We start from the raw sequence: 12841 nt of genomic DNA, 5'->3' as shown, positions 1-12841 counted from the left end.
AAAATACATTTAGACCATTTGATATCTTTGACTCTTTCCACATCTGAATAACTCAGCCCTTTTGCCAACATGCTGCTGTAGTAAACATCATGGTTTTATTTGGCAGTGCGGTGATTACAGGCTTTATTGGCTCATATCCATTATAAGAAGTCACTTAAATGGGTCTATTGATGTGCTGCTGGTCAGAGTTTGTACCTGGACTGTTGACATGTTTGTCTCACTAACCATTAACAGAATGGGAAGTTAATAGGTAGCTTACACCTGGGAAATGAAAAGGACCAATAACAACTCAATAGATCGGAGCAGTCCACTGCAGCTGAGTTTTGACTTCTTTCTGTGTTAAGATATATGTTGTAGTGGAATAATTTTTTTTAACATGTGTGCAAAGTGATAGCGGGGGATTGAGTGTAGTAAATGGAAAATTGTGAAAGGTGGCAAGCAGATGGGGTTCACACCATTAAGAGGCATGGAAGACACTTACAGTGATGCAGAGTGTGATAAGCAGGTGTGTGTCCGCATCATCGATCGAAAAGCAGCAGACTAGGTGGAAACCATTAGATCGCTTCTGCGATAAAGGACACATTTTTCCCTACATGAACGGACTCAGGCAGCTTTTCAGTTGTTTTGTTTTTAGAGATGAAACTTAGAAATGGAACTTGAATATGATTCACTTCCTACTAATTTGTAATGGTTTGTAATATATATATGAGGAACAGTTTCTGTTGAGTTTCTTTTGCATTTCATTCAGCACGTTAAAATTACAAACCATTCTTTTGAATGTGACTAAATGACAACTTGACTGAGAGACGTAGCCTAATGTTTGTTTCTTTCTTCATATAAGCATCTGTTGTGGGCCATTATGGCTGGTAATGTGTTTGATATGGTGGATGCACGGTTAAGTCATGTGAACAAATTAGGATTATATGTCCACTACCAGTGTGTTTAATGAGTATGTTCACTGAATGCAAATGGCAGACCTTGTGTGTGCCTTTATGCAAATGTACCTCTCATTTTAACACTATGTTCAAATGGCATCCAGCGAGTCACTGTGCTAAACAACTTTAAAACAGCAAGTCTGTTCACATAAGCTCACACTTGCTTCAACGAGGTGTTGACTAACAAGCCTGTCCATATTTTTGGCTGATCTGGTAGAGAAATATCCCACCTGTCTGGTCATTCCCGTCTAGTTTCGAGTCGATTCCAACAAAGAGAAAGTTTGGAGGAAAATGGCTGTGGTGATGGATCTGAGCTGTCTTTAGGTGGTGTCTTCTTACTTGTTTCTGTGTTGCATCATTGATTGCAGTTGAGAGAACAACATGCCTCAGACCTTCTTACAAACCATTTTGATAAACGTGCTAGTCGATCGTGGTTGATGGACTGCTTTGACAAGAAATCGCGTGTGGCCGCGTACTGCTAGGTAACTTCGTAAACCTATTTAAAAAAAATGTGTTTAGACTTTAAACTCTAAGGCATTTTCCCCTCCCATGTAGTAATTTTCCGTTAACTGCAGAGGAATACATGAGAAATGTGCATCTTACTATTTTCAGCATGCAACAGCAGCATGCCTTTTCTCTCCGTACATCTTCTTAAGTAACTGTGCCCTAATGAATTCTCCACTCCTCTGATATGTGTGTGTGTGTGTGTGAGAGAGAGAGAGAGAGAGAGAGAGAGATTAAGTGCATGTGCAATGCATTTGCTGGTCCAAATGTGCATGCGTGTAAGTGTGCGCGTGCAGCACTGAAAAGTATGAATGAGCATGGATAAGCATTTTACTTCCAGGCTTCATTTCTGTTAACCCCTTCATGTCTGCTTCATTCCACTTAGACAGTGCCATACAATAATTGGAGAACTGGAGAAACACTGCAAGAGCAATTGAGGAGATACAGACTCTCTCTCTCTGTCTCTGTGTCTGTCTCTCTCGCTCTGTGTGTGTGTGTGTGTGTGTGCGCGTGCGTGCGTGTGGGAGGGAGGGGGCACTTGTGGCTAGTCAGATTGTAGAGGGAACTTGACTGAGGCTGCTTCATGAATGCTCTGCTCTACTTAATGCAGATCACTAGTGGTTTCATGGCTTAAATGGGGGAAAAAGAAGCATCTGTTGATGTTCATATCCGGTTGTTTTAATACTGTTGCAAATCGCAGATGACTCCGTTGCCTGTTTGGCCTGCTGCTGTAAACCACAGTTATGCTAATCGCAAGGAATGACATGTTTCTCCATTTATACTGTGTTCTGTATGTGTGCTGTCTTCATTGTTTTCTGAAGTAATTAAAGACATTTTAACAGTGATGGTAGACTAAATATGCTGAGACGATAAGTTGATTAATCAGTTATTCAATAAATAGACCATCAACCATTTCAAAACCTTGTTAATCAACAATTTTTCGAGAAAAAAATACCAAACATACCTTAAAAACTGAACAATTTGATGAAAACTGTTGGACATTTTCACAATTTTCTACCCTTTTGTAGGCTAAACGATTGAGTCAATCAATAATGAAATAATTGCTAGTCTTGGCTCTGTTAGATTCACCCTCTCAGTTTAACAAAATACAGTTAAACTAAAAAGTAACAAACTACAGCCTCCAACTGAGTGTACATACACTTCTGGCGTGAATTATTTGTAAATTGATAAATGAGAGACAAAACTCAAAAGGTGCCCCAACAAAACAGTAAACATTTTTTAAATTCTTCGATAAACTGTGTTTTATGTCTTAATCTTGTTTCTCACGTCTCCCTCTCTCTTAATCCTTCCAGTCTGCCAGAGCAAGGACATCCGGAACAATGTGACCAACCTCCAGTCGCTGGAGAACTGCACCATCATCGAGGGCCACCTGAAGATTCTGCTCATGTTTAAGACCAAGACTGAAGACTTCCGGGGTCTCAGCTACCCGAAGCTGCGAGTGGTGACCGACTACGTGCTGCTGTTCAGGGTCTATGGCCTCGAGGCCCTCAGCGATCTCTTCCCCAACCTGACAGTGATCCGAGGAAACAACCTCTTCTTCAACTACGCCCTTGTGATTTACGAGATGCTGCAGCTGAAGGAGGTGGGCCTCCACAGTCTCATGAATATCACCCGTGGCGCCGTGAGGATCGAGAAGAATCCAGACCTGTGCTACCTGGCCACCCTGGACTGGTCCAAGATCCTGGACTCTGTGGAGGACAACTTCATCGTGGCCAATAAGAACGAGAGGGAGTGTGGAGATGTGTGTCCCGGCACGGCCCAAGGTCAAACCATCTGCCCACAGAACACCATCAATGGACACTTCAGGGGACGGTGCTGGTCGCAGAACCACTGCCAGAGAAGTAAGTCTGCCTGTATGTTAATATGCTTTATAACTCCAGAACTGGCCTGACGATCAGCAGGTTTTTAATTTTTCTTCAGTATCAATGTAATCCAATGACAGCTGCCTGTAGATTCATGGGTACATTGCGAACAGGAGCTGCTAATAGCTAATTCTGCATGCTATTAATGGGACCAATTTGTAAACAAGCATAGGCTGAAAAACAGGGCTCAAGTTGTTGCCCACATTTATCTGACCCCATGACAACATTATACTTCTGTTTATCCAGCAGTTGTCTCAAGTTTTTCTTAAGGGGGGCTCACTTTGAAACCCTGTGCTACCGATTAGAAAATCAATCAAAGTCAGGCCTTTAAATGAGCCTGATACTCACCAAATTAACAAATGATTGACATCGTATGGAGCAGTGGAAAAATATCCATATTGACTGGCTGTTATATGCAGACATGATAATATAGCACCTTTCCAGAATCCACCACTTATTGCAAAGTGGTCCGTTGAGACACGCAATAAGAATATGCACTGGAGATTCTTTTTTCCTCCCAGAAATCAATTGAGACGACTGATGTTTTCATTCCAAATGGTTTATGTAATGATTTCTATGATGCGTAGGGTTGCTCCTAATATCAGCAGCCAGGGGTCGTGGACTGCCTCTGATTAGCATTCATTGACTGGTGCATTGTGGGCAAGTGATCTGTAATTATGGGCTCAGGATCTGCTTGATGTGTGAAATGACTCAACTGCATTGTTGAGTCAGGGAACTGCATAATCAAAGGTAGGCATTATGGGAAGAAAAATGCAATGAAAGAAAGTGGGTTAGTGCGAGAGAGTTGATGGACAAGGATAAACAGCATAGTGCACTTGTTTGTTAGAAATTGTACAGATTTTCTCTCCTTTTAGTAAAAACGAGCTGTGGGTTTGCTCGGTGCTGCAGCCAGCTGCCAGTGTGTCGGCCAGTCAGTCAGTCAGTCTTTCCTCTGCTACCATAAACACAGAGAATGGCTTCTATTGTAAGACACACAGAGAGAATGCTTATTATTTTTTGAAGGCGATTATAGCTTGTGTTGTTTTTTCTCTTCTGTCTCGGTGTCTGACAAAAAAGGCTAGCGTTCAAAGCATAACGACCTCGGCCATGTTTATACTTTAACATCGACTGTTGCAGCCCGCATATAATGTTGGCTCCTCGATTTTCTGCCAGGTCTCACTGTCGGGAAAGTAAAACAGGAAATGGCTTTCTTTGTGTCTCAGTCTCCGTCGCTACACACACGCGCGCGCACGCACACACACACACATACACGCACACACACACACATCCTCCTTAGAGTTTTGATTTAGACAAGGTGTACAGCACTCAACTTGTTTTAATGGTGAGATTAAAATAACAATTTGTAGCTTAAGATTGATTCATCTTTCTAATGAGACTATTTTTAAAAAGAGCTCAGAATTCAGGTGCAAGTCAAAAAAAAAGAAAAAACTTTGACTTTGGTATTTGTGTAGGCTTGGGCCTGTATTTATCAAAGAAAAAGGGAAATTTTGGACTTAAGTGAAAGATAAAACCTTTACCTTTGCTCTCACTGACAAACTTTAACTGACAATAGACAGGGTTTTTGACTTAACTTATCATTCTGAAGTAAATGTTGATTGCACAACGTAATGGCTAAAGAACAATGACACCATCTGCATTTAGATTGGTTCCCTGTCAGCCTGGCTTTCACAGTGCAGTTCTGTCTGCCACCAGGTATGATCTCTCAGGAAAATGAAGGCTGTCTGACGATGTAGTCAGGCTGGCACCGTTTCTTCTTTCATGTCTCCATTATAGAGTAATTGAATGAATGAAGTCATGCTTTTTCTCCTAATGTTTTCTTCTGCTCCACCCTGATGCCTTATGACAATGTCACTTTACCTCTTAAGCAAACATGCTTCTTTCTTCTTTCCAGAATGGTGTTTATCATTTCTTCACCTAATTTAGAAACAAATACAGCTTGTCCTGTGATTTGCTAGTTGCTGGCCGTTGACAATTTTAGCCCATTTCTACTACTTTATATATATTACTTTAATTTGATAGGATGTTACACCACTTTTTTCTTTTTGTTTTTCCCCCACTTTCCATGCATATTCACTGTCTGCACTGGTTAATGTACTAAATTCTCCTCAGAGAACCTTTTTACTCCTAAGTTGAGTATTTTTAAATGTAGTCCAGAGACGTTTGATGAATGCGGGCCCTGGATTTGATTTCAGAGACAAATGCCCTGACCTTTTAAAAAGAAGAACGTCAGCTGAGAAACAGAAGAGGGTGTACAGTACGTCAGACAACCTGTGTACATGTGTGTTCATGTTCAGGCCAGGGGAGCGGGTATGACGCTGTACTCTGCTGTGTCACGTGACAGGCACGGGTTTAGTCAAGAGCTGTGTGTCAAAGCAGGAGCCATTTCTAGAACATGATGCAATGGCTGTGAGTGTGTGTGGGCTACGCGTAAGGAATGTGTACACTTACTGTAAACGTTTCTGTGTGTCTGTGTGTGTGTTTGATATACATGTACTTACGTGTCTTTGAGCACTGGAGGCAAGATCCACAGTTGCACATGTTTTTAGCCAAACTCTGAGACTTTAAGAGAGTGCTTTTCTCAAATCATTGCTGCTTTAGATTTGAATAATATATATGATATAATATCAAAAGTGTAAGTAGTGCAACAGTATTGTTAACAGCAACAGCAACATCAGTAATAGTAATGTTAGCAGTGAGTTTTGAATTGAATACTGCTTTTATGGAACTTGCTCTGCAGGTGTAGCAGTATCCAAGGCATGTTTCTGCCCCACAGGTCAACCTAGATGAGATAAAATGATGTGAGATGTCACCCTGAGGAAAGAGAAATGTGTTGTTTCCCTGTGGTGCTTGTGCAGTGATATACAGCGAAACACGTGCTGGGTGGTGGTGGCGTGAGGAAACTGTATGATCTTTAATTAGGGCTTCTGTGAATGAAAACTCACAGTTTACAAACTTAGATGCACACACACACACGTGCGTGAGTGTTCAGCAAAGACACGGGTGCAGGGCGGAGGAACATTAGATGGGGCATTAAAGTTTATGTGTGAGTGGAAACTGTGGGGTTGTTTTTGTTGTGTTTTTACAGGGTTCCAGTTGCCTTAGGTAAGAGCCAAGGGAGAGCCTGCATTCCTCTGATCTTACACATGCTCCTTACAAGCAGGAAAACCACTTTGTGTGTGTGTGTGTGTGTGTGTGTGTGTGTGTGTGTGTGTGTGTGTGTGTGTGTGTTTGTTTGTGTGTGTGTGTGTGTGTGTGTGTGTGTGTGTGTGTGTGTGAGAACCAGGACATGTCATGTTTAACTGTGCAGGGTCCTTAAGTAACTTGTTGGCAAACCAAACTGCCTGGAGAGTGTATGAGATCTGACATTCAGTGCTATTTTCTCCATTGTTGTGTGTGTCTGGCAAACATATGTATTTGCTGTGCATGTGCTAGGGTTGCAACAGCATGAGATTTTCACATTATAATAAACATCTGAGATAATGTCATGGTTGCACGTTATATGGTATGACACAATTATTATTTTCATTATTTTATCATCATTATCATTATTATCAGTAATAGCAGTATTGTCATCAGTTTTGTTATCAGCTATAATAACTCTCATAGAAATGAAAACAGTTTTTTTTGGTTGAACAAACATTAGAAAATTATAGTTTCACAAAATATTCTGTTTTTTTAATAACACTAATACAGTAGAATTCATTTGTTTTAACACTAATAGAGTGGAATTCAGTCATTTTAATAACACTTTAATAGTAGAATTCAGTATTTTTTATAACACCAACGCAGTACAATTCAGTATTTTTTAAATAACACTAATATGGTGGAATTCATTTTTTTTTATAACACTGATACAATTAAATTCATTAGTTTTTAAGTAACACTAATATTGTAGAATTCATCAGTTTTTAAATAACATAATTACGGTAGAACTCCGTTTTTCTTGAATAATACTAATATGGTACAATTAAATACTGTAGGCACGCAAATGTACATGGTATCATAACCGTCAGCTTCATATACCATGAAAATGTTATACCACTGCCACCCTAGTATATTTAAAACTTTGTACAAGTAGCTGTTCAGGTGTGGATGTCAGTCCAGTATTATGTTTTTTCAAATGGACTCATCTTTTATAAGCTGAGACCAGTCACTGTGGCTTTGTTGACTGCTTGATCTTGGCGGTTGCTTGCTTTTTCTCTGGAGCAAGTAGTGCAGCAGCATATTTCGACAGTGGCAGCCCGCTTTAGGCACACCGTGTTGTGCTGTAGAGCAGGGCATCAACGGAAGTTATGACACAAATACATTTCTTCAAGGCATCATGTCTTCCAAAAGCCTTAAAGGACCCAGTTCATACGATGTAGCTTGTAAGATTCAGCAGTTAGCGTCACCTCTCCCTCCAGTGGCCGCTAAAAATGCGAAAAGCCCTCTCTGGAGCCAGTGTTTGGTTTGTCTGTCCTGGGCTCCTGTAGAAACATGCCAGTGCAACATGGTGGATTCTGGAAGAGGACCCGCTACCTCTGTAGATATAAAGAGGCCATTCTAATGTAACGAAAACAACTATTCTTACATTCAGGTGATTATACACCAATGAAAACATAATTATGAATATTACATTTCATTTTTACCAACAGGTCCCTTTATTCTTACACACTGGACCTTAAATACGTTGGAATCCTTCAATCATAAGGCAGTTTTAAAGCAGTGAGTTCCTACCTGTCCTACATGCGTCATTCTGTAGCTGACCCTGGACATGGATGTCCCAATGGAAAACAGAAAAAGAAAAGAATAATTATTCAGTCAAGGATCATAAGGAAAAAAAATGTTTGATACTGGTGTTGAAATTCCAGATTGGCAAGAAAAAAAACAGAGCTAAAAAAACACTTCGAGAGGAGAAAGTGAAGCTTGTCAGGTCTGATATCAGTGGGGTTCATGGATCACTGGCACCTGCTGTAAATGACACAGACAGGATATGTAGGCATGTGGATACAACCTTTGTAATCACATCTAGGTTTGGTTTGGTTGGTGCCACAAATTGGAGAATTCCCAAATGAAAGTGATGGAAAGCAGCAACGTAGCAGTTCACCTCTCTAATTTATTCCCTTTTATAACAAACTTGTGACTCTGAACAATAAATGACCATTTATTGTAAGAGTTGAGGGTTTTTTTTGTCTGTTAGACATTTAAATGATCATATTTCCAAAGAGTGTTGGTTGAATAATAGACTCAATTAAAAGTGATCAAGAAAGTTTAATTTCTTGACGAGACAAAGCTATACAGATGAGACGGATGGATAGCAGACGCATACAAAGGCAGACTGCTAGTCATAAAGCAAGCACACAAGACCGAGGAGTGGGTTTACAAATGAGAGGTGAAGAGAGAGAAAAGTACAGAGAGAAAGGAAGTGAATGTAATATTCACAGATGAGAGAAAGGGGGAATGGGAGCAAACAGTCGATCTCCTGTTTAGATAAGGCTCTATCTGTTGCTGAGGGCTGGCACACTGTGTTCAGCCTCACAGACACCAGCCAGCGCTGTGCTTGCACAACTCACGCACACACACACACACACACACACACACAAACACAAGCAGCAGGAGAGAAAGCTTTTCAGGTCAAAGTTCACTTCGCCTGCGCCTATGCGCTTTGTTGTTTGCTGCAATTGTTTTCAGGCACACACACATACAGAGTCACAGCTTCACCTCCCCAAAGACAAAAGCCACAAAAGGGAAAATGCCCTCTCTCCATTACACGTACCAGTCTCAGACTGTCACAGTAACACAGGTTAAACATACGCTGGTGGTCGATCTAAATGGGTCATCGTGCGTCATTCAACGTGGCTTTCTGACCCTCCTGCTGACCAGAGTTGAACGGAGGTCGGACACTGTCCAGCTTTAAACGGGGGGGATGGGAATTACTGGGGATGAGAATTTCATTTTGATATATGGGCGTTTAAGAGACCTTTAACTACCTTCCAGGCTTTTGCAAAAACAAAGAGAGAGACAGAGAGTACAGGAGAGGTTGAGCAAGAGAAAGAGCGCGTGAGGAGAATTGAAAATGAAACTTTATGGTGCTTACAGTATGAAATGTATGTGAGTCTCAGGAACTCTCAGGACTTTTTTTCCATGGTGCTACAGTTACAGGCACACAACTCTGTGAGCAGTGGTCAGTCTATGAAAGGATGAAAAAGCAGCTTGGTCAAGCACTGCATTTTATGGAAGCGTTATGAAGTGATAATATGTGGACTTTTGTCAAGCCTGTCTTAAACAATGCTTGCTAGCGTTCCCTTGCTAACCCAAAGAGGCAATTTTGTGTCTAAAAGACTGTAAAGACTCCAGGAACTCACTGGTCCTGGTCAGGAAATAGTCCCACTTAAAACCACAAATTGTCGTTTTTACTTTGATTTTTGTGCAGATTATATTATGTGTTTTCCCCCTCACTATTAGTCATTATGCTAAGCTAAGCTAAAGGTTTCCTGGCTGTAGCTTCAATTTTAATGGACAGATGTGAGAGCAATAGCAATCCTTAGATCTAACTCATAGCATGTGTGTTGCCATTAAATGATATCGCCTTGTTGTTGCTCTCACATAACTCATGAATACTCAGCTGGTATTCATGGTTGCCGTGGTAATGAAAATTGTCATTAATGCTATTTCCATTAGTGTCTTATTCCTCATGCTATCAAATGAAACTGGACAGTCTGTGTGGATAAGATGAGGGCCAGATGAGGAGGCCAGGAGGGTAAGCAAAGGGGTTGGGCAAAGCAAAATAAACAGAGCAAAGCAAACATGGCGGGGCGTTTCAAGTGAGGCTCCCAGGTACACACACAGACGGACACGCACACCCACATTGACTTCAGTTACCTTTGGAGACACTACATAGACTTACATTCATTTCTTGGAGACTTATCTAACCATAACCACTGCTTCCTAACCTTAACCCTGACTACTGACCCAAAAATTAGCTGCTTCCCAATTGAGGACACAGCTTTTGTCCCCACTTTGGCCAAGCAGTCCCCAATTAACCGGTCTGAAATTTGTCCCAGAAAATTGACGATGTCAGTAACACGCACACGCACACACAGACACAACAAAATGACAACATTAAGGATGGAGGTGCTCAACGATGCATGCTGTTGGCCTGAGCCCACAACCAAACAAAAACACTCCGCTCGCCGAGCCTCTTAATTGGAGTATAAAAGTGTGTCTGCTCAGGCCGCTTCCAGACCCGCTTCTCCCTCAATCTCGTCTTCTCCTCTGTCTTCTGTCTTTGTGTCTTTGTCTGTAGTTCAGTTTCTGCAGTTGTTTCTAATGAAAAGTAAATGAAAGAGTTTTCCTGGAGCTGCTGTTCTTAATTAGCCGTTTAGTGCTCAGTGACAGAGGGAACATAAACTCAAAGGGACAGGCTGCCTGATAGTGCAGGAGTGTTAACACTGCAGAATTTCTGCATGTTCGCATGAGTCCAAGGATTCTTGTTCATGTTAGGAACTATATATAATATTAATGACTAATTTATAATCAATGACAACACATTACTAATTTACTTTACTTTAGAGGGAAGGAAAATGACCAAAAAGAACCAAATTTATCTAATAACTACATTAAGCAGGGATGTGCACAATTAGTTGACTAGTTTATTAAGCGTTGCTACTGGAAATGCTGGTCGTTTTAATTACAGAAGAATGTGCAATGTTCATAATGCACGGTGCAGAGTGCCACACATTTCAGTGGCACCTAAAATAAGATTGAATTATTGAAGAATGTGATTATTAGTTAGAAATGGCTGTCATACGCAATATTTTTTTTAGATAATGTTCAATATTGCAGATTAAATTGTGCTCAATTTCTTTGTTTAAACTGACGTTTAAATGTCTGACCTGAGATGTGATATGAGCTTTTGGCACTGCTGCAGACACATTTTGGTCGGTACCAAAAAAGTATTGAGGTTTCCATACCCAGCCATAGTCTTAAAATTCTTCCATAATTACAAATGTGTCTAAGCTGATAACACCAAACCAGTTCTATCTGTAACATTAAGCCAGAGAGCTGGCCTGTAAAAGCTAAAAAGTGTAGTCTACATGTTGTAAGCTGTAAATGTCCACATGTGCATTAAGATAGAACTGTCACAAGAGTTAGAAATGGTATTGTGCACAGTCAAATGCTTTATTAAATTTGATGTGTGAAACAGCAACCTTTGCACATATATTGAGTCACTGCTCTCAACCCCTGAGCCTCCATCTGGAGGAAAGGGCCTGTTGTTTTTCCTGCCCACCACAAGCCAATCACCTGTCTCACATTCTAATTCTCTTTCCCTCTGCTCATCAGCAGATGCGAATGGTATACCATGTAGATGAGAAGAAGATACGTGCAGTAAATACCCAGGTGACATATTGGCACATTTGTCTCACCTTGTCTAAAAATTTTCGGAAAACGAGACTTAAATAATCGCAGTGTTAAGCCTCGGGGCCACTTCAACTTTGACCCACATGCTTTTCCAGTGAGAGGGCACACAAGCCAGATATGCTGTCGTCTTCCTCTGGAATTAACTTGTTGTTAAACATAACTAAACATAACCTATACACAACAAGAGGAACACGAAGAACTGAAAATGTGGGATTATATAGTGTTGACATTTGTCTAACATGTGCCATCTCACTTCACACCCACATTAGGGTTAGGACTACATGATGTTGCAACTACAATGATTGTCTAGCTGTTTTTCTCGATGCTATATTCCCATTAATGTGTGAATTACAGTTATTTTCCTCAATAATTTGAGGAAATAAATTGTCATGATTTGTGATTCCATACTCCTGATTTTGCAGCACATTTCAAGAAATTGGTTTTCTTCTGAACTGGAAAACATGAACCGTTTGTTCCTGTTCAACAGAAAAAAAATGGAGGGCAAACACACGAAAGATAGTATTTGAATTATTTCCAATTTCCTTCTCCAGTCCAGCTTCTGAGTTAAGTGAATTGCGAGCGATGCGATCCGAATAGTGATACACTCTTACACACAGAAGAGAGAGCTGCGTAAATTTGTCCTCATCATTCTCTCATTTATTGTTATAGACACATGCAAGCTCCTTTGATGCTGTCCATTTGTGATAGTTAAAGCTTTTCCGTGGTGGCTTGCATTACACGCGCACACACACACAACACACACACACTCACTCAGTGGTGTTTGAATTACCATGAATATCTTATAAGGAACAAGGAGTGAGAGGAAGAGTACAAAAACTGAAAGAGAGGGGAGAGAAGAGAAGAGGGGAGGAAAGATAGAAACAGACAGATGGAGAGGGAGAGTTAGTAATCGTGCTCTTGTGTTTTCCTTCCTGGCAGCTTGCATCCTTGTTAACAAATCCAAATTAACTTTGATAAGCTGGCATCGGTTATCTGTGTGCATGTATATGTGTTTGTGTGTGTGTATTTCCCTCCACCCGCTCCGTTCGTGCAGCGAGTGCAGTAGCAGGCAGGCAGTGCTAGCCGAGCGCCCCAGGG

General features: G+C 40.9%; 1 protein-coding gene across 1 annotated transcript in view; it reads left to right on the top strand.

Moving 5' to 3' along the window:
- insrb (insulin receptor b) overlaps window positions 1–12841 on the top strand; it is an 85946-nt gene that overhangs the window by 20227 nt on the left and 52878 nt on the right. The window contains exon 2 of the mRNA XM_041935606.1: window positions 2753–3301. Coding sequence (XP_041791540.1) covers window positions 2753–3301 — 549 coding nt within the window. The remainder of the gene's footprint in view (window positions 1–2752; window positions 3302–12841) is intronic.

This window comes from Chelmon rostratus, chromosome 4 (assembly GCF_017976325.1).
Source record: "Chelmon rostratus isolate fCheRos1 chromosome 4, fCheRos1.pri, whole genome shotgun sequence".
Lineage (NCBI taxonomy): Eukaryota > Metazoa > Chordata > Actinopteri > Chaetodontiformes > Chaetodontidae > Chelmon > Chelmon rostratus.
Note: the sequence above shows the minus strand (reverse complement) of the source record. Positions and strands in the feature narration are given on the sequence as shown.